General features: G+C 42.1%; 2 protein-coding genes across 3 annotated transcripts in view; both read right to left on the minus strand.

Moving 5' to 3' along the window:
• Nucleotides 1-5,471, minus strand: part of LOC111970112 (6-phosphofructo-2-kinase/fructose-2,6-bisphosphatase 4-like) — a 58,737-nt gene extending 53,266 nt beyond the window's left edge. Inside the window, exon 1 of the mRNA XM_023996634.3 lies at nt 5,305-5,471. Coding sequence (XP_023852402.1) covers nt 5,305-5,347 — 43 coding nt within the window. The 5' untranslated portion in view covers nt 5,348-5,471. The remainder of the gene's footprint in view (nt 1-5,304) is intronic.
• A 322-nt stretch (nt 5,472-5,793) lies between these two features.
• Nucleotides 5,794-21,370, minus strand: si:dkey-197j19.6 (actin nucleation-promoting factor WAS). 2 transcript variants are annotated; one of them, XM_023997433.1, is made up of 10 exons: nt 21,159-21,370; nt 19,271-19,408; nt 12,384-12,470; nt 7,952-8,039; nt 7,622-7,736; nt 7,445-7,487; nt 6,962-7,115; nt 6,561-6,793; nt 6,174-6,264; nt 5,794-6,050 (listed from the first exon to the last, which is right to left on the minus strand). In XM_023997433.1, the coding sequence occupies exons 1-10, from the start codon at nt 21,249-21,251 to the stop codon at nt 5,998-6,000; spliced, it is 1,095 nt and encodes a 364-aa protein (XP_023853201.1). In that variant the 5' UTR covers nt 21,252-21,370; the 3' UTR covers nt 5,794-5,997. The 2 variants fall into 2 exon arrangements, with proteins under 2 accessions (XP_023853201.1, XP_023853203.1); XM_023997435.2 differs by lacking the exons at nt 5,794-6,050; nt 6,174-6,264 and having other exon boundaries at nt 6,680-6,842.
• Nucleotides 21,371-22,703: the final 1,333 nt, after the last annotated feature.

Genomic DNA, 22,703 nt, shown 5'->3' on the forward strand with positions numbered 1-22,703 from the left:
GAGATAAGTGTTTCCAGTTTCAGAGATTTTTGTAGTTCGTTCCAGTCATTGGCAGCAGAGAACTGGAAGGAGAGGCGTCCAAAGGAAGAATTGGTTTTGGGGGTGACAGAGAAGATATACCTGCTGGAGCGCGTGCTACAGGTAGGTGCTGCTATGGTGACCAGCGAGCTGAGATAAGGGGGACTTTACCTAGCAGGGTCTTGTAGATGACCTGAACCAGTGGGTTTGGCGACGAGTATGGAGCGCGAGCCAGCCAACGAGAGTGTACAGGTCGCAGTGGTGGGTAGTATATGGGGCTTTGGTGACAAAACGGATGGCACTGTGATAGACTGCATCCAATTTATTGAGTAGGGTTTGGAGGCTATTTTGTAAATGACATCACCGAAGTCGAGGATTGGTAGGATGGTCAGTTTTACAAGGGTATGTTTGGCAGCATGAGTAAAGGATGCTTTGTTGCGGAATAGGAAGCCAATTCTAGATTTAACTTTGGATTGGAGATGTTTGATGTGAGTCTGGAAGGAGAGTTTACGGTCTAACCAGACACCTAGGTATTTGTAGTTGTCCACATATTCTAAGTCAGAGCCGTCCAGAGTAGTGATGTTGGACAGGCGGGCAGGTGCAGGCAGCGATCGGTTGAAGAGCATGCATTTAGTTTTCCTTGTATTTAAGAGCAATTGGAGGCCACGGAAGGAGAGTTGTATGGCATTGAAGCTATATGAACACAAAATGTTTCGAATTATAGGAAATTTGCTTTAAAACTGCAACATTTTCATTCAACCTCATGGCAAAATGTGTATAGCATGAGATTAGCTATTAAAAAAGCACACTTTTAATCTGCCCCATGGCAAAATCTGTTTATTGCAGGAAATTAGCTTTAAAAACAGCAACATTTTCTCTCAACCCCATGGCATTTTTTTTTTTTTTTACAATTCCTAAAACAAACAAATATCTTTTTTGGGGGGGCTTGCTCGGATCTTGCCTGCTGGCATTGCAAAACTGTGCTACGCCAATGAACACAGCTCTGCATTGCAAGCCTTAACACAAACCAAAAACACACCCATACAACCAATTTCATCAGCCTCTCTCTGACCTAACTAATATTGATTCATGGAATAGTCAAAACAATTACCTCATGGTCCCGCTTCATTAGACTAGTATCAATGAGAAAATTAAATAAGCCTTTATCGTTGATGAAATGAGCCTAAGGACATTATATTTGTGCATGTTAGTAATAAAATACATTCAATGCATGCTACTCTTACTCTTTGTTCATTATGCAATGTACGCTATGCTATTTAGGAAGACAATGCATTCTTATCTGGATGGGGATAAAAAGGCTGAGCCCTATGACCTACACACCTACACACACACACACACCTACACACACACTAGTAGACAAATCCCTCCCTGGAGCCTTTAATGGGATTCTGAGTGTGGGTTGAACTTTCACACAGATAGAGGGAGGCAGAGAATGAGGATAAGGGAGAAAAAAGTAAGGAAGAAAGTGATGGGCCAAGAAGAAAAAAGGATAGAAAGGGAGATTACAAGCGCTTTATAAACCTGGAGGCTGTTGTTGGCAGAGCAGCAKCCCAGAGAGATGAATATGCCGTGGCATACAGTCACAGTGAACACATTACTGACCTGATCCTACCAATTCGGTCCTCTCCTTACCACAGCACAGACCTCCAAATCACCGCCTTCTGTATATACCTGACATAGAAACAAGTGGACCCCTAAATCTTTTAACATACACACTCACATAACCTTAAAAACATTCTGGGATGAGGGGCTAAACAGCCTCTCGGTCACTCTGACCTCAGTAGCTAGGCTATTTAGTGTCTAAGACAGGGATGGAAATTAAGCTAGCGCACTAGCCCGAGGCTAGTTAGCACTTTTCAGACAGGGCTAATAGAAAATGTGCCAAACTAGCCCGAGATGCAGGTGAAATTTAGTCTTTTCGATTATTGCATAGCAGATTTTGGACCAGGCAAGTAGAAATGTTGGTATACTAGCCCGGCTGGCCAGTGCCCAAAATCCTTAAATTCTTCTGATTCTGATTCTTTGGCTCTACATCCGAGACAGTGCAAATATTTTGGTGGCCCACAATGTCTAAAAACAATGTCAATGTTTAAATGACTAATAGGGAATTGGCAAATGTTGCAACTAGGCTACCTCCCTCTGTGTGGTCTGACTGATGCTTGCAGTCACTAATCAGCTTTTTATTGTGTCTGTTCTTCTCTGTATCATTTTGTGATCTCATGCACCACTGTGAAGGGCACTTTACATTCATCAAATAAGAATCAAATTAGACTCAGTGGATCGACATGGGCCATAAGTAGAGCCAGGAGTTTTTTCTGCCCATATAACCTGGGCCCTGGAGTTTTCCCTGGGGGGCGCAGGATGTTTTGGAGCATTCAGATATGTAAATGTAGAACAAACAAGCCTCTCCAACATATTCATGGCATTTCTACCTGCAACACTCGACAACTGAACGTGGACCATGTCAGGTGACATGATCAGGTCACGTGGTCCAACCTGACTTGGAACAATTCTGAAGAAAAGTAGCCACTGTCATCTAAATTGTAAAAAAGTTTAAAACAATTCTAATAAATGCAACAGTTGGACAATAGAGTAAGATACACCCCCAAAAAATAATTTCTTTTTTCTTCTTCTTAGAATGCACTCAAGACATACAATAGGAAAATGTATCAAGTATTGAAAAAACATTTGTGCTAAAATAAAGATATGCAAATGAGGCTCATATTATTAAATACAGCATGTGTGTTTGCATAGATTMATAAATTAACATAAAGGGGTGGAATAGCGCTGCAACCACCAAGCACATGCTCTGTCTAAAGTACCTGCGCTGTCTAGACTGCCTCATTAATTACTGTTGTTGTTACGTTCTCTTGCAGAATTCAACAAGTGTCAATAGCAGGATACCCTCGGATTAAAAATCAACACGCTTGGCTCTAGATTACTCTAGATTTGGGCTCCCTAGTGGCGCAACAATCTTAGGCACTGCATCTCCGTGCTAGAGGCATCACTACAGACCCTGATTCGATTCCAGGCTGTATCACAACCAAGCATGATTGGGAGTCCCAAAGGGAAGCGCACAATTGGCCCAGCGTCGTCCGAGTTTGGCCGGGGAAGGCTGTCATTGTAAATAAGAATTTGTTCTAAACTGACTTCCCTAGTTAAATAAAGGTGAAATTTAAAAAAGTACAAAAATAAATAAAATTACGCCTATCTAAACATACTTTACAATGTTTGTGAGATAACATAATCACTATAATCCAACTGTTCATATTCGAAGTTGCCTTCATTTCAACTGTATTAAATTAGTACTTTTTTCAATTCCACAAAAAATCTTTCTTCTCTTTCTATTGATGTAATTATCGAGACGGTGCTTTAAATCCCAGAAAAAGCTTTAGAGTTCTTATAAATTCAATAAAAAGACAATGTATTCCATTGAGCTCATTTCAAACATTGCGGAGTGTGTTTGACAGGTCATTACAAACATTTCCGCAGTCGTAACATTAACAGGGAAAAACGACAGGCACAAGCAAGAGTATGAAAAAGTCACCTGAGTAAAATGGAAGCAATCAATCCAGCGGGATTTAAGTGCCAAGTGGATTTTGCACCCCTCAAACACAGGAAATAGATGGCTGAGGAAGAGGGTGGTGATGTTACTGCTGCTGATGTCATCATTGGAAGCCTTCAGGCTCCATATCCCAGAAAGAGAGGTCTTGCATAATAGTGCAGTGTCGTAATGACTGAGTCATGGAATAACACATCAGATGTTAAAATATGGATATAGTACTACATGTTATACTGTGTAGCCTGACAACAGCAGAAGAAAATATACCTATTCAACTGCAAACATTGTAATGTTTGTTTTTCCATTGGCGGACACTCAGTGAAAAAGCACTGTTTGTGCACTCAAGCCCCAGCCTATGTGGCCAGTCTGAAATTGTAATATAGGCTATATTCAGGGTCAAGTTCATGATTCATCCTTATATGGGACAAGGCATTGATTGTTCATAAAGAAATCGCCAAATCTTCTGCTGGCATAGTTTGACACTCCCACATATGCAAGAAACAGACATAGCACTCTCGTAACAGGAAACAGTGTCAGTAAATTAAACTGAAGGTGTAGCTGTATATGCTGGTAGCCTAGCGGTTAGAGAGTTGGGCCAGTAACTGAAAGGTCGCTGGTTTGAATACCTGAGCCGCCAAGGTAAATAATCTGTTGATGTGCCCTTGAGCAAGGCACTTAACCCTAATTTGCTCCAGGGGCACCATACTACTATGTCTGACCCTGCAAAACAAAACATTTCACGGTGCCTATTCGGTGTATGTGACAATATATATTCTTTTGCCATTCTTTTTTTGTATTAACAGAGAAAGAGCAGTTTGTCATGCCACAGACAGACTTGAGTTCACCAAGTCTTTTAGAATCCCATAGAACAGCAGATATGTGCAGCACTGAAATGCTTGCATCTGACATACAGGAGGACCATGGTTTACAGTGACACATGGTTCAATCAATATAATAACAAATCACAGCATTCTATGACAAGGATTGGGATTTAAAATACCACATTTAAATCCCATTTTAAACAATTTAACAAGACGTTTCTAAGGGCAACCCCCTACATAAATATTACATCATCAACAGGCAGCTTGTTTACAGCTGACCACTACTATGGTAAACATGGCAAATGCCCCACTTCTCCAGTCCTGCAAATGAGATGCCCAAACGAAGCTTCAGTCCCGTTCAGGGCAATGACTGACCGACAACAATCCGTGATAGGCTATGCGTGGTTCAAATCAGAAATGTACTACATTTACTAACAAATAACATCTAACATACCATTATCATTGAACAACATTTCAACATAAATGCATTTTTATCAAATAGCCCATCTGCTGATAAAAATGCAACATGTAGGCTACCCTAAAGATGTATAATGGACAATTAACGTTCCACTAGCTAAATCACATTGCGATGCTAGCAGAGGCACTATCAACAACAGTCTTTGCGAACGCTAAATTAGTATATTAATGACAAATATTCGCCCCTTGCTTTCTAAAAAAATGTTGTTGACATCGCTTTATAATGATTTAAGCAGGCAATAAGGCTCTGTTGTTGGAAAACTAGTCTACGTGACGAGCTTGTTTACGTCCTCCGCTAGTTAGCAAACGCAACGCAATAGGGATGCTGCACACATCGTTGAAACTCCCTCATCGCATCCAGCATGAAATGACAAGTGCTAAAACTCCATCGGCGTTGTACCCTACCTGCCATGTCTCGCGTGGCTCGTGGACGGCATGAAACTCTCATTGTCCAGGTTTGAAGGAGAGCAGTTGCTAGTTGCCAGCGTGGTTTCGTTTAATGTGAGTCTCTCCGCGGCGTTCAATGACACTGAACGTAGAGTGTGGAGAGGATTACAGAGTGCGCAAACGCATCAGCAGATGCGCTACAACCGTTGTGTTTTAAGCACAGCCACTGAGGTAGGCTATGTGAGCCACTCTACCATAAATTAATTATCTTTTAAAATACAAATGTCCCTGTTAGTTTAACCAAGCCTATGTGGCAATGAGATCAGGGGTCCCAATAAGAGTTGAGTGGCGATGAGGTCAGCAAGATTGAGATAATTCATAAACTCATATCTCTCTGTCTTTCTCTTTCTCTTTCACTCACACACACACACACACACACACACACACACACACACACACACACACACACACACACAATTCAAGGGAAGTTTTAGTCAGAGTTCGATGGAGGATTTTACAGATTTTATTTTAGAAAGGGCTTGATTGAGCATGGTATTCTTCACTAAAACAATTTTTTCAATGATCCATCATTATTTAACAGTGAATTAATTCAAAATGAAAGACAAAAGTGAAGACTTCAAATAACAACATGCTTGTGAAACAACATGCTTGTGAAAGCAGGGGGATATTTCTCCTCTCAACCTGTTATCTCTACAGCCACTGCCCGCTGTAAGAATCCATCTCTGACTGGCTTGTGGTGTCATCTGCGGAGGAGAAGACAGACATGATGAGCTGCAGAACAGGCCTGACTTGAGACTACCCCAGGGTAAGCTGACATCACAGACTGTGGATGAGATGAGATGGAGAGAGAGATACAGTAGGTCCACCTTTATGATGCTGGAGGTGTTGGCGTTTCTGGAATATCTCCCTCAGTGCACTCAGGACCAGGTCAGACTCTACAGCAGAGGGTGAGCCCACCTATCATACGTATACACACACACACACACACACACACACACACACACACACACACACACACACACACACACACACACACACACACACACACACACACACACACACACACACACACACACACACACACACACACACACACACACACACACACACACACACACACACACACACACACACACACACACACACACACACACACACACACACACACACACAACATTGTATCAACCTCACATCGCCATTCATTGGACATAGTCTACGACTTTGATTGACATGCCCCAGTCATGTTCTCTCACCGGTCTGAAGCTCATGGTCTTTCTGATCCTCTCAGCGTGTGCCCCTGCAGGAGGAGGGGGGGCGGGCATAGAGGGAGGTTGGGGGACCCAGGGTGGGAGAGGGCTCTTGGAGACATCTCGAGAGCTGACACTCCGTGTGAGGGGGGACGGGAGAGGAGGCAGAGGCCCCTTCTTCAGGGCCAGGGAGGTGGAGGTCCCTGTAGATCTGTTGGGTAAGGTCTTAGAGGCTGGACCTGTGAGAGACACCAAAACGATTCTGTCCTGTGTTCTTCAGTCTTGGCTCTGGAGACACACAGAGTGGGTGCACAGGCTTTTGTTCTAGCTTAGCACTAACACACCTGATTCAACTAATAATCAAGGCAATGCAAAAGATGAACCCTCTTAGCAAGCAGGAGGCCTACCTCTGTTGTTCATGTCCCTGCTGTCGGCCTTCATGCCCCCCAGACTGTAGATGAGGCTGCAGATGACTTTAGATGTGTGTCTGTCTGTCATATCCTCCTCGTTTTGCCTCTCCATCCTGACCAGCTTCCTCAGAGCAGGGTCCAGCTCTCTAGTCTGCACACAGGCGAGGATGATGATGCATGTGACATTACAATAGCATTGATGACTGTGATATAACAGATATAAATGTGCAATTAGAATTTTATGAATTATTCTATGATGATCATAATACGCTGTCGGATCAAAACCTTGTATTAAAAGCAATTACTCTCATCAATGTACTCTGTACATTTCATGACTCTAGGACCAATAAAATATATTCAAAATACTTTCTGAATTTCATAATTGTTAATTGGAGATAAGAGGTTTTCATCTGACAGCTACATAATAATGGTTGTGTTATGGATGTGTTAAAACAACAGTGGTGTCAGTGTTGTGCTCACACTAAGCCCTTGCTCTGGGTCTACTCTCACCTGGGACTCCTGTCTGTGGAGAAGAGAGAAGATTAAATCAGCCATTTGTCTTTTACTCCATTCTAATGCTGCATCATAAAATATCTCTAATAGTGAATTGTCTGAGTCTGTCTGAGCTCCAGTGTGCAGATGTACTATATTTCTCACTCTGACACATATGGAGATGGAGTGCTGATCTCAGATGGGCTCTGTTCCTGTTCACAGATACAGCCTGAGGAGAAGTCCACACTGTCAGTATGGTTCATCTGCCCACTAGCTCTGTCTGAGAGAGGGGGAGAGAGAAAAAGATGGGGGGTTCAGCAAAAGAGAGCAAAATATAAAATGTTATGGGAGAAATAGAGTGAAAGACTGAGACAGAGAGATGGGGGAAGAGGAGACAAGGGAGAGTAAGAAAGAGAAGAGGACTGGCTTGCCTGAAGCTGAGAGAGCTTATTATAATGTAAATGTAATCTGACGTGTGTGTGTTTCTCTCCAAACCTGGGGCTTGTTGGATCTGTCTCTCCACGGCTGCATAGAACCTCTCTGCCTCTGCCTCATCTGCAAAGTTCAGGGCCGCCTGGCAGTCCTAAACAAACACACACAGCCAGGGTGGGAGGTCATCAAGGACCAGAACAATAACATTTTCAGAGCTATGCTATTAGCCAAAGCCTTTATAGAGCCAGTGTTATTATGAGCATGTTACAGAACCAACCAACCAATGAACTCACATAACCCTGTAGGCCTAACCCTAACCCTAAATCAAATCAAATCAAATCAAATCAAATTTTATTAGTCACATACACATGGTTAGCAGATGTTAATGCGAGTGTAGCGAAATGCTTGTGCTTCTAGTTCCGACAATGCAGTAATAACCAACAAGTAATCTAACCTAACAATTCCACAACTACTACCTTATACACACACACAAGTGTAAAGGGATAAAGAATATGTACATAAAGATATATGAATGAGTGGTGGTACAGAACGGCATGGCAAGAGTCAGTAATGGTATAGAGTACGGGGTATATACATATGAGATGAGTACTGTAGGGTATGTAAACATAAAGTGGCATAGTTTAAAGTGGCTAGTGGTACATGTATTACATAAGATGGCAAGATGCAGTAGATGATATAGAGTACAGTATATACAGTGGGGAGAACAAGTATTTGATACACTGCCGATTTTGCAGGTTTTCCTACTTACAAAGCATGTAGAGGTCTGTAATTTTTATCATAGGTACACTTCAACTGTGAGAGACGGAATCTAAAACAAAAATCCAGAAAATCACATTGTATGATTTTTAAGTAATTCATTTGCATTTTATTGCATGACATAAGTATTTGATCACTACCAACACAGTAAGAATTCCAGCTCTCACAGACCTGTTAGTTTTTCTTTAAGAAGCCCTCCTGTTCTCCACTCATTACCTGTATTAAACTGCACCTGTTTGAACTCGTTACCTGTATAAAAGACACCTGTCCACACACTCAATCAAACAGACTCAACCTCTCCACAATGGCCAAGCCAGAGAGCTGTGTAAGGACATCAGGGATAAAATTGTAGACCTGCACAAGGCTGGGATGGGCTACAGGACAATAGGCAAGCAGCCTTGGTGAGAAGGCAACAACTGTTGGCGCAATTATTAGAAAATAGAAGAAAATAGAAGAAGTTCAAGATGATGGTCAATCACCCTCGGTCTGGGCTCCATGCAAGATCTCACCTCGTGGGGCAATCAATGATCATGAGGAAGGTGAGGGATCAAGCCAGACATACACGCAGGACCTGGTCAATGACCTGAAGAGAGCTGGGACCACAGTCTCAAAGAAAACCATTAGTAACACACTACGCCGTCATGGATTAAAATCCTGCAGCGCACAACAAGGTCCCCCTGCTCAAGCAGGCGCATGTCCAGGCCCGTCTGAAGTTTGCCAATGACCATCTGGATGATCCAGAGGAGGAATGGGAGAAGTCATTGGTCTGATGATTCAAAAATAGAGCTTTTTTGTCTAAACTCCACTCGCCGTGTTTGGAGGAAGAAGAAGGATGAGTACAACCCCAAGAACACCATCCCAACCGTGAAAGCATGGAGGTGGAAACATCATTCTTTGGGATGCTTTTCTGCAAAGGGACAGGACGACTTGCACCGTTATTGAGGGAGGATGGATGGGCCATGTATTGCGAGATCTTAGCCAACAACCTCCTTCCCTCAGTAAGAGCATTGATGATGGGTCGGGCTGGTCTTGCCAGCATGACAACGACCCGAAACACACAGCCAGGGCAACTAAGGAGTGGCTCCGTAAGAAGTATCTCAAGGTCCTGGAGGGGCCTAGCCAGTCTCCAGACCTGAACCCAATAGAAATCTTTGGAGGGAGCTGAAAGTCCGTATTGCCCAGCGACAGCCCCGAAACCTGAAGGATCTGGAGAAGGTCTGTATGGAGGAGTGGGCCAAATCCCTGCTTGCAAGTGTGTGCAAACCTGGTCAAAACTACAGGAAACGTATGATCTCTGTAATTGCAAACAAGGATTCTGTACCAAAATATTAAGTTCTGCTTTTCTGATGTATCAAATACTTATGTCATGCAATAAAATGCTAATAATTACTTAAAAATCATACAATGTGATTTGCGGGATTTTTGTTTTAATTCCGTCTCTCACAGTTGAAGTGTACCTATGATAAAAATTACAGACCTCTACATGCTTTTTAAGTAGGAAAATCGGCAAAAATCGGCAGTGTATCAAATACTTGTTCTCCCCACTGTACATATGAGATGGGTAATGTAGGGTATGAAAACATTATTTTAAGTGGCATGTTTAAAGTGGCTAGTGGTACATTTTACATAATTTCCATCAATTCCCATTTTTAAAGTGGCTGGAGTTGAGTCAGTATGTTGGCAGCGGCCGCTAAATGTAGTGGTGGCTGTTTAACAGTCTGATGGCCTTGAGATAGAAGCTGTTTTTCAGTCTCTCGGTCCCTGCTTTGATGCACCTGTACTGACCTCGCCTTCTGGATGATAGCGGGGTGAACAGGCAGTGGCTTGGGTGGTTGTTGTCCTTGATGATCTTTATGGCCTTCCTGTGACATCGGGTGGTGTAGGTGTCCTGTAGGGCAGGTAGTTTGCCCCCGGTGGTGCGTTCTGCAGACCTCACTACCCTCTGGAGAGCCTTACGGTTGTGGGCGGAGCAGTTGCCGTACCAGGCGGTGATACAGCCCGACAGGATGCTCTCGATTGTGCATCTGTAGAAGTTTGTGAGTGCTTTTGGTGACAAGCCGAATTTCTTCAGCCTCCTGAGGTTGAAGAGGCGCTGCTGCGCCTTCTTCACAACGCTGTCTGTGTGGGTGGACCAATTCAATTTGTCCGTGATGTGTACACCGAGGAACTTAAAACTTTCCACCTTCTCCACTACTGACCCGTCGATGGGATAGGGGGTGCTCCCTCTGCTGTTTCCTGAAGTCCACAATCATCTCCTTTGTTTGTTGACGTTGAGTGTGAGGTTATTTTCCTGACACCACACTCCGAGGCCCTCACCTCCTCCCTGTAGGCCGTCTCGTCTGTGTTGGTAATCAAGCCTACCACTGTAGTGTATCCGCAAACTTGATGATTGAGTTGGAGGCGTGCATGGCCACGCAGTCGTGGGTGAACAGGGAGTACAGGAGAGGGCTCAGAACGCACCCTTGTGGGGCCCCAGTGTTGAGATCAGCGGGTGGAGATGTTGTTACCACCCTCACCACCTGGGGGCGGCCCGTCAGGAAGTCCAGGACCCAGTTGCACAGGGCGGGGTCGAGACCCAGGGTCTCGAGCTTGATGACGAGTTTGGAGGGTACATGGTGTTAAATGCTGAGCTGTAATCGATGAACAGCATTCTCACATGGGTATTCCTCTTGTCCAGATGGTTAGGGCAGTGTGCAGTGTGGTTGCGATTGCGTCGTCTGTGGACCTATTGGGGCGGTAAGCAAATTGGAGTGGGTCTAGGGTGTCCGGTAGGGTGGAGGTGATATGGTCCTTGACTAGTCTCTCAAAGCACTTCATGATGACGGAAGTGAGTGCTACGGGGCGGTAGTCGTGTCAGCTCAGTTACCTTAGCTTTCTTGGGAACAGGAACAATGGTGGCCCTCTTGAAGCATGTGGGAACAGCAGACTGGGATAAGGATTGATTGAATATGTCCGTAAACACACCAGCCAGCTGGTCTGCGCATGCTCTGAGGACGCGGCTGGGAATGCCGTCTGGGCCTGCAGCCTTGCGAGGGTTAACACGTTTAAATGTTTTACTCACCTCGGCTGCAGTGAAGGAGAGCCCGCAGGTTTTGGTAGGGGGCCGTGTCAGTGGCACTGTATTGTCCTCAAAGCGGGCAAAAAAGTTGTTTAGCCTGTCTGGGAGCAAGACATCCTAGCCCCACACCCTGGCTCAACCCTAACCCTAGCCATTAACCTAACACCAACCCTAGCATAACCCTAACCCTAGTCTCAACACTAACCCTATCACTAGCTTAATATCTACACACCGGCTCAACCCTAGCCTCAGCCCTAACCCTAGCTTCATGTCCACACCAGGCTCAACCCTAACCCTAAACATTAACCTAACCCCAAACCTAGCATAACCCTAACCCTAGCATAACCCTAACCCTTAACCCTATCACTAGCTTAATATCCACACACCGGCTCAACCCTAGCTTCATGTCTACCCCAGGCTCAACCTTAACCCTAAACATTACCATAACCCTAGCTTCATGTCCACATCCTGTTTCAACTCTAATCCTCAGCCACCACAACCCTAACCCATTTAAAAGCAGAATGGTTAATATGCCCTTAAAAGCTGTTCCATGAGCAGTTTTGTTGCTTTGGTCATCAGGGTTGAAACATAATTATAGAGTTCTGTTTGATAAGGGAATAATTTAACTCTTTAGATGTGATTTCTGGGCATGTTACTTACATTTGCAGGGAAGGTGTGGAAGTAGGGGTGGGGTGCAGAGTATTGAAAAGGAACATACAGCTCCTGYTCCCACAGCAACTTAGATCTCTGGTAGGTTAAAGGAGAAAGAGAGTAGATTAGATAATTAAGTGTACATAAAGTTGATTGAAGGTACACAAGACACACTCCCCACCTCTCATCATGAGCCGCCGGGCTGTTACCAAGAACCACATACCGGATTTTTAACAGGGTCGTTAGCAAATTAGTTTTCATAGTATTTTCTGCGGCTACCTAGCTCAAATTCTAGATGTCGGGTTAAAACGAGACTATAGCATCCATAAAGTGATCATTAGATTTTTTTTTTTTTTGTATTGACTAAATTTGTAGGTGCATTTCTGACAATGCTAACAAATTTTTTAGCCAAAGCTCAAAGTTTTAACACTGTGTCGGTTGCTTGGCAACAACACAGCTGCTTGCATCAGGTTGCCAGTCGTAATAATTATATATGCAAACACATCTAGGCTACTGTAGATAGCTAGCTATATGGTGGTATTCAAGCTGAGGTTAGTCAATAAATACAAGCAGATATTTTGATTAGCTACGTAGCTATCTAGCTAATGTTACCTAGCTAGCTTGTACAAAGTTCAGCAGCTAGCCTCTGTAGCTAGCTAACACCAGTTAGCTGAAAGCTAGCTAAACGAACAGGAAAATAAAATAAGCTTGCCAATGAATGTGGTTTTATTTTGATTAGCTATGTAGCTATACCAGTCAGATTAGAACATTGGCATGGTCGCTAACCAACAAGTGAGGAAAGCTACTTAGCTATATTTTTTTTCAAGTAAAGTTTTCATATAAGGGTGAAGTTATATCATGTGCAAACTGCTTAGCTAGACAGTTGTGTGTAATTGGAGAACAAACAAATATGCACAAATAAGCTAGCAAACGTCCTTGGCTGCTATGATAACGTAAGACTGTAACGTTAGCTAACGTGTATAGCCTGTTCATGCGCCACAATATCATAATTTCTTACACAAAACATAGCTAGGTAAGGTTAGTTACGTTCAGTTTAAAACCACCAAACTTTGAGAAACTGCCTTGCTAATCACATTCATTTGCATTGCACAGACCAAGCTACAGTAAGGATCTTAAGGATCGTACCCTTTTTTTCAATTTTTGCCTAAAATGACATACCCAAATCTAACTGCCTGTAGGTCAGGTCCTGAAGCAAGAATATGCATATTCTTGATACAATTTGAAAGGAAACACTTTGAAGTTTGTGGAAATGTGAATGAATGTAGGAGAATATAACACATTAGATCTGTTAAAAGATAATACAAAGAAAAATCATTCATTTTCTATTATTATTATTTTTTCAGAATCCTTGAAATGCAAGAGAAAGGCAATACTTTCAGAATGGAGTCTAGGTGTATTTAGATTTTTGCCACCAGATGGCAGCAGTGTGTGTGGAATGTTCCAGACTGATCCACATTACTGCACAATATTTTGTATCTAGTCTGCCAGGAGTTTGCCCAAATGTGCCGAATTGGTCAATTGATACATTTTCAACTACATAACTATAGAGAACATACAAAAATGCTATGGTAATAAAACATTTAAGTTTACACACTCCCAGGAATGTCATACATGATGGATCATTAGCTTATACACTAACTTTCACACATCTAGATGGCCGGGCAGGGTGCAGAAATACCGCACGGCCATCTAGATGTGTGTCTTAGTCTAGTCTTCTTCTCTKTTGAGTTTCAGAGGGTCTTACCATTTCCTAACATTCAGCTCATGCTGTCGGTCACGCTGGTCTGTATTTAAATTGCAACCATTTCAACGTGTAGCCACCGCTTTCTGGTCTGTTAGTTTTAAACCATTTTACACGCCAGTAGCAATCCGGCAATGTACTGGTCTCAATGGTTGATTATTCAGGGTACAGCTACAATCACTTTACACACCGGCAGCAACCCGGCATGTTTTGGTCTAGTAGTTTTAAACCATTTTACATGCCAGTAGCAACCTGGCAATGTACTGGTCTAATGTACATTTCGTTAGAAGTACTTTTATGCACTCTGTAAAAAAAAGGCGTTCCATCCTGTTGGCATAATGTCTGTTCTCACGTCGGCAAGGTTACTGACTGGCTAAAGCTTTCTATGACAACAATTATCTAATTTAGAAGGCTAAAAACATATTGCTGTCTTTTCACAAATAGTTTCATATTTAATCATATAAGTTTTACAACATTTAGATGTAAACCTAATCCCTTGAATGCGTACACCTCCAGAGATGCAGTTATTTAGTTATACTATCCTTAATGATATCATAAAACAACAACTGATTTGACATGATTATTGTTTGGAGCCCCACTAACCATTTCCCAAATTATTTATGTTAGAAATATTGTTTCAATGTCCAATCTTTTGATGTTAAAGTATTGCAAAGTCTCTCTCTGTTGTAACACTCAGACATTCCAGTCTCAATCCTGCAAAGGCAAGAGAGAGAGAGAAAGTTTACGACCAGTCATTAAGTCACACAACCGGCCCAACTTCCCTCCCTTCCTCTCTGGTGGGAGAGAGAGGGGGGGGCTCTCTTTGATCCTCACCCATGAGGGAAAGTCACAACAGGGGATACCTAGTCAGTTGTACAACTGAGCACATTCAACCTAATGTGTCTCCTGCATTTAACCCAAACCCTCTGAATCAGAGAGGTGCAGGGGGCTGCCTTAATCGACATTAGCATCATTGGCACCCGGTTGTCGTTGGGGATTAAACACCTTGCTCAAGGGCAGAGCGACAGATTTTTTCACCTTGCCGACTCGGTGATTCGAACCAGCAACATTTTGGTTACTGGCCCAACGCTCTTAACTGCTAGGCTACCTGGGTGACATGTCTGGTGTGTATGCAGTGAAATTTTCAGCTTCCAGGAATTGTGTACAAATCCTTGCGACATGGGGCTGTGCATTATCATGCTGGAACATGAGGAGATGGTGGTGGATCAATGGCACGACAATGGGCCTCAGGATCTCATCGGGGTATCTCTGTGCATTCAAATTGCCATCGATAAAATGCAATTGTGTTCGTTGTCCATAGCTTATACCTGCCCATACCATAACCCCACCGCCACCATGGGGCACTCTGTTCACTACGTTGATATCAGCAAACCGCTTGCCCATATGACACCGTACACTCTGTCTGCCATCTGCCCGGTAAAGTTGAAACCGGGATTCATCTGTGAAGAGCACACTTCTCCAGCGTGCCAGTGGCCATCGAAGGTACGCATTTTCCCACTGAAGTAGGTTACGATGCCGAACTGCAGTCAGGTCAAGACCCTGGTGAGGACGACGAGCACGCAGATAAGATTCCGTAAGACAGTTTATGACAGTTTGTTTAGAAATTCTTTGGTTGTGCAAACCCACAGTTTCATCAGCTGTCCGGGTGGCTGGTCTCAGACGATCCCGCAGGAGAAGAGGCCGGATGTGGTGGTCCTGGACTGGCGTGGTTACACGTGGTCTGCAGTTGTGAGGCCGGTTGGACGTACTATCAAATTATCTAAAACAACGTTGGAGGCGGCTTATGCTAGGGAAATTAACATACATTTTCTGGCAACAGCACTGGTGGACATTCCTGCAGTCAGCATGCCAATTGCACACTCCCTCAAAACTTGAGAGATCTGTGGCATTGTGTTGTGTGACACATTTTAGAGTGGCTTTTTATTGTCCCTTGTACAAGGTCCCTTGCACAACAAAAATATTTTAAGTGAGAAGTAGGCATTGTTCTGAAGCCAAAAAATAAAGGACATTCACATGAGCACAACAATGTCTATTCCACCCATGCTCTACCAAGGTTTTCCAGCACACAGCTTTGACCTACTACAGTAGCTACAGTACCAGTCAAAAGTTTGGACACACCTACTCATTCAAGGGTTTTCTTTATTTGTAAAATGTTTTACATTGTAAAATAATAGTGAAGACATCACAACTATGAAATAACACATATGGAATCATGTAATAACCAAAAAAGTGTTAAACAAATCAAAATATATGTTATATTTGAGATTCTTCAAAGTAGCCACCCTTTGCCTTGATGACAGCTTTGCACACTCTTGGCATTCTCTCAACCAGCTTCACCTGGAATACTTTTCCAACAGTCTTGAAAAGTTCCCACATATTCTGAGCACTTGTTGGCTATTTTTCCTTCACTATGTGGTCCAACTCATCCCACAAACATCTCAATTGGGTTGAGGTCAGGTGATTGTGGAGGCCAGGCCATCTGACGCAGCACTCCATGACTCTCCTTCTTGGTCAAATAGCCCTTACACAGCCTGGAGGTGTGTTGGGTCATTGTCCTGTTGAAAAGCAAATGATAGTCCCTTTAAGCGCAAACCAGATGTGATGGCGTATCGTCTCAGAATGCTGTGGTAGCCATGCTGGTTAAGTGTGCCTTTCAATTCTAAATAAATCACAGACAGTGTCAACAGCAAAGCAACCTCACACCATCACTTCTCCTCCTCAATGCTTCACGGTGAGAACCACACATGCAGAGATCATCCGTTCACCTACATCTTTGTTGAGGAGTCTACAATTCGTAAAACGCTAAACAAAAATGGCGTTCATGGGAGGACACCATGGAARAAGCCACAGCTGTCCAAAAAAAACCATTGCTGTACGTCTGAAGTTCGCAAATGAGCAACTGGATGTCCCACAGCGCTACTGGCAAAATATTCTGTGGACAGATTAAACTAAAGTTGAGTTGTTTGGAAGGAACACACAACACTATGTTTGGAAAAAAGGCACAGCACACCAACATCAAAACATCATCACAGGTGGAGGGAGCATCATGGGTTGGGGCTGCTTTGCTGCCTCAGGGCCTGGACATCTTGCTATCATTGACGGAAAAATGAATTCCCAAGTTTATCAAGACATTTTGCAGGAGAATGTAAGGCTATCTGTCCGCCAATTGAAGCTCAGCAGAAGTTAGATGACGCAACAGGACAACAACCCAAAAGACAAGTAAATCAACAACAGAATTGCTTGAACAGAAGAAAATATTCCTTCTGGAGTGGCCCAGTCAGTCCTGATCTCAACCTGATTGAGATGCTGTGGCATGACCTCAAGAGAGCCGTTCACACCATACATCCCAAGAATATTGTGGAACTGAAACAGTTTTGTAAAGAGGAATGGTTAAAAATTCCTCCTGACCGTTATGCAGGTCTGATCCGCAACTCCAGAAAACATTTGGTTGAGGTTATTGCTGTCAAAGAAGGGTCAATCTGTTATTAAATCCAAGGGTTCACATACTTTTTCCAACCTGCACTGTGAATGTTTACACAGTGTCTTCAATAAAGACATGAACAATTATAATTGTTTGTGTGTTATCAGTTGAAGCAGACTGTGTTTGTCTATTGTTGTGACTTAGATGAAGATCAGATAAAATTTTATGGCCAATTTATGCAGAAATCCAGGTAATTCTAAAGGGTTCACATACTTTTTCTTCACACTGTATATATCATGTTGCTGTAATTATTTTTAGATATAGGCCTATTTTAAATGTGTATTATTGTTGCGTCCCCATCATTATTGCAAAAAGAAATACAAGTAAAAACAGAACTTTAAGCTACATATTATTTTGACAGAGGTAATGAACTGTCCATTCATCAGCACAGCAATTTATAAAACAGGACCATGTCTGAAACACCAGTGGTTCTGAGCTTATGTCAATATTACACAGTTAAGATAATAGTTACAGAGATCAGGAATGCAAAAAGGCTCTATCTACATGAGCTACTGTGTCCAACACACCACCACATGTTATGTTGGGTGCCTACTGACCAAAGAAATATGTTATTATGATTATGTATTGCTAAAATAAAGATTTAAGGAAATACAGGCATGCACCACATTACTACAAGCCAAAACAGCCCAAGCCTAATGGCTTGTAAGTATAAAAGCAAAGCTTGCTTTCATTTCATTAAAAAAATCTTGAAAAGGTAGCGTAATCGGATAATGTCATACTGGTGTGTGAAGAATCCAATACTTTACCTTGTACGCGGTACAAATCTCATTATTGTGGAAGCACGTCCTCTAAGAGTATGAATTAGACTTTTTAAGGTTTGAATTCTAAGCAACCTGCATACACATAGTTTGAAGTACATTACCAACATAGCTACTGTAGTAGGTAAAAGCTATGTATTGGAAAACCTTGATAGAGCATGGGGAGAGTAGGAATTGTGGTGCTCATGTGAATTTCCTTTTTTTTCGGCTTCAGACCAATTTCTACGTCTCATTTAAAACTTTGTTTTTGTTTTTAAATAAAATGCAGTTAATAGTCATCAGTAATATACAAAGCAAAAACACATGCACACACCCTTTAACACAAAGCCTATTGTTTTTTAAGGAACCTGTGTGCTCACGGTGACTGGTAAAGACATGAGAAAACTGTCATAGCCAAAAAACACACACACACACACACACACACACACACACACACACACACACACACACACACACACACACACACACACACACACACACACACACACACACACACACACACACACACACACACACACACACACACACACACACACACACACGGAGAGAGATAAAGAGATTCCAATGAGGCCTGCTCTATGGAGACTTGCCAGAGGTCAGAAGCACTTCCTGCTTTTAGTTTTAAACCAGAGACACAATGAAAACAGCCATGACACCGTAACAGCCATAAAAATAATAACAAATAAAAGATGATATTTATGCACACTATATGGTCTCATACTATTCTGATTGCTGATAAAAAAAAATCTGTAAATAGTGTAAGTATTGAGAGAGAGAGAGTGGTAACTCCTCTTAAGGTCTGAGTGTCTGGTGAAGCAGGTGTTATGACTCGTTTGGTGGTGGTTCCTCTGACCTTGACGCAGTACACACGCAGGAAGTAGGAGTGTTGTGAGCGGTCTTCGACCAGACACACTACCCCACAGCCCTCATGCCTCCACACCTGACGCCCAGGGACGGACACATACACCTGGGCTACTGCTGAGACCACTGCCTGAAACGGACACACACACACATATACACACTCACAATTTGTAACAGGTTACAGATTAGGTTCACTGTTTAACACACCAGCTCTCACAGTCTCACGACAGAATTAGACGGTTAAGTTCAGACATTAACTCCGAAATCTTAAGGTTAGGCATTAACTCCAAATGGTTGAGGTAAGGGTTAAGGTTTGGGATAGGCTTAAATGAAAAAATCGCAAACAAATTGTCTATCGCTGGATTAGAAGTACAACCTTTGGAATCAGATGCTTAACCAAAAAATACTTGAAGGCCCTAGTGGCCGGTTTCTATGTCATCTAATACTGACTTGTATCAAGGGTGACCTTGATAGTCCAATACTGACTTGTATCAAGGGTGACCTGGATGTGCAATCTATATGATTGTACATTTTCACTTGTAACTTACTACTAGGTCGTGGTATTCAAAATAGATGGCATTTGTATCAACCACAACCAAATTATCCCCTCTGCCCTCACACACAGCCCTTTCACCTGCAGGGCTTCACATGTGATTCACTAGGACTGATAACAATGGAAAGTACCCACCATCACTGACTGGATACTATATATTATTGTTTGTTACTTATTTCATCCTAATATTTTGTCTGCAAAGTTTTTAAAACCAAGGATATGGTTTTTATTTGGACAATGAAGCTAAAACTTTTAATTTGTCTCTATACTACAGCATTTTCGATTTGAGATTAAATGTTTTCTGAAGTGACAGTTCAGAATGTCACCTTTTTATTTGAGGGTATTTGAATAAATATCTGTTTTAACATTGAGAAATGAATGCACTTTATGTACAGTTCCTTCAGAAAGTATTCCACCACTTTGTTGTGTTACAAAGTGGGATTAAAATGTATTTAATTGTCATTTTTTGGTCAAAATTCTACACAAAATACTCTAATGTCAAAGTGGATGATGAGTGAGAAAGTTACAGATGCACAAAGATCATGACCCAAATGCATTTTAAACCTCTCACCAGTACCAATAACGGGGGTTAGCATTTTTTTGGGGTATCATATTTATGCCTCTGTAACCTGTAACTTCTTCACTCATCATTATTCATGATGCATGATTATATGTAATCATGCTAGCATCCACAATAATGTACAAGTGTTCAAAAACATCTTCTATTCTTACTTATAATAAAAGTGATTCCAAAATCACACAATACATTATTAACCATTCATTTTTATTGGGCACAACATAATACGAAACACAACCAAAACAAACTGCAAATGCATCCAACAAGTTTGTAGAGTCATAAGCCTTATGTAGTCATTGCGTGCTAGGAATAAGGGACCAAATAATAAACGTTTGACTGACTTTAATATACTATATGTGAATTTGTCCAATTATGACACCTTCAAATGGGGGGACTAGATACAAGTGCTTTCATTTCTAAACGACAAAACATATGTAAGAAAATATCCTCAAATAAAAGGTGACATTCGGTACTGTTGCTTCATATAAAACATTTCATCTCAAATCCAAAATTATGGAGTCTAGTGTCAAATTAAACGTTTTAGCTTCACTGTCCAAATAAATACTTAGTGGATTGTACATGTGGTTGACTGGAGAAAAACAGGGAAATGAGTGAGTCCTCACTGGCCGTCAAGAGCTCAGATACATGAGAGAATGAGGATAAATACGGAGGGATAACCAGCAACAGAAAGTGTGAACAAAGAGAGAAAGAAGGAAGAATGTTACAGATGCCTCTAGGGGTTAAACTGACCTTACACTCGGCTCCCAGGAGAGTGAAGAGCAAAGCGTTCTCACGGACCGTCAAGAGGTTGCTGAAAACTGGACATCCCCCATTGCACGCCATCCCTCACTCCTTCTCTCTTTATTCTATCTCTCTCTCTTTTTATCAGCAATTCACTGACAATTTCTGTCTATGTACCACACACTGTAGTCTCAGTCAGAGATCCAAGCTGTCCAAGTACATTTACAGTGCACAAAATGTGATTACGCTTACCGTCCAGTACATTCACTTAGTACATCCTCATGCAAATGTCTGTATGGGTATGCATGGTGTTTGAGGGACTGATGCGTATGTCAGATAAAAATATACAGGCATAGTACTGTTTTTCTCTGACACACACATCAGTCACTTAAACAGCCATGTACACAGATACATACATTTGCTTGAGGAAGTACTGAGTGAAGGTGCTGTACTCCATGTGAGACCACATCTTCATACATGATGCATGCTGACCCAAACTTCCTTAAAAACAAAGATTTATTTAATAGTACCAGTAAATTGTATTTTTTTATTTAACCAGGCAAGTCAGTTAAGAACAAATTCTTATTTGCAATGACGGCCTACATGTTTTTATTTCTTTGTTTTTGGCCGAGTGTGGTTCCCAATCAGAGGCAACTATCTATCGTTCTCTGATTGGGGATCATATATAAGTTGTCATTTTCCTTTTGGGTTTTGTGGGATCTTGTTTTCTGTTTAGTGTCTGTGCCTGACAGAACTGTTCGCTTTCGTTTTTTTGTCTTTGTTATTTTGTTTTGGTGTCATCAATAAAAAGACGATGTATGCCTACCACGCTGCGCCTTGGTCCACTCTTCCTTCAACAAACGAGAGCCGTTACAGCCGCCCTACGGAACTCTCAATCACGGCTGGTTGTGATACAGCCTGGATTCGAACCAGGGTGTCTGTAGTGACACTCAGGAACATTCAATGTCTTCTTGGTAAGCAACTCTAGTGCATATTTGGCATTGTGTTTTAGGTTATTGTCCTGCTGTAAGGTGACTTAACTTCTTGATGCTAGGGGTCAGATTTTTATTTATTTTTTAAATAACCTTCCCAAGGTAAACTGACTATTTCTCAGGTCCAGATCGTAGAATATGCATATAATTTACAGAATAGGATAGAAAACACTCCAAAGTTTCCAAAACTGTCAAAATATTGTCTGTGAGTATAACAAAACTGATTTTGCAGGTGAAAACCTGAGGAAATCTAACCCGGAAGTCATTTTTTATTTTTTTCATCTGTGTTTCATTGCCCGTCTTTCTTCCATTTAAAGGGGTATCAACCAGATTCCTTTTCCAATGGGTTCCCCAGGCTGTGACCAGGCTTTAGACATAGTTTCAGAATTTTATTTTGAAAAATGMGCAAGATTTTTCAAAACTAGTCAGGTGTCCTTTGATTAGTTCCTGCGTGCGAGAGGGGTAGCTCTCCATTTTCTCTTTTATTGAATAAGTTACGGTCCGGTTGAAATATTATCGATTATGTTTGTTAAAAACAACCTGAGGATTGATTATAAAAAAC

This window comes from Salvelinus sp. IW2-2015, linkage group LG11, assembly GCF_002910315.2.
Source record: "Salvelinus sp. IW2-2015 linkage group LG11, ASM291031v2, whole genome shotgun sequence".
Lineage (NCBI taxonomy): Eukaryota > Metazoa > Chordata > Actinopteri > Salmoniformes > Salmonidae > Salvelinus > Salvelinus sp. IW2-2015.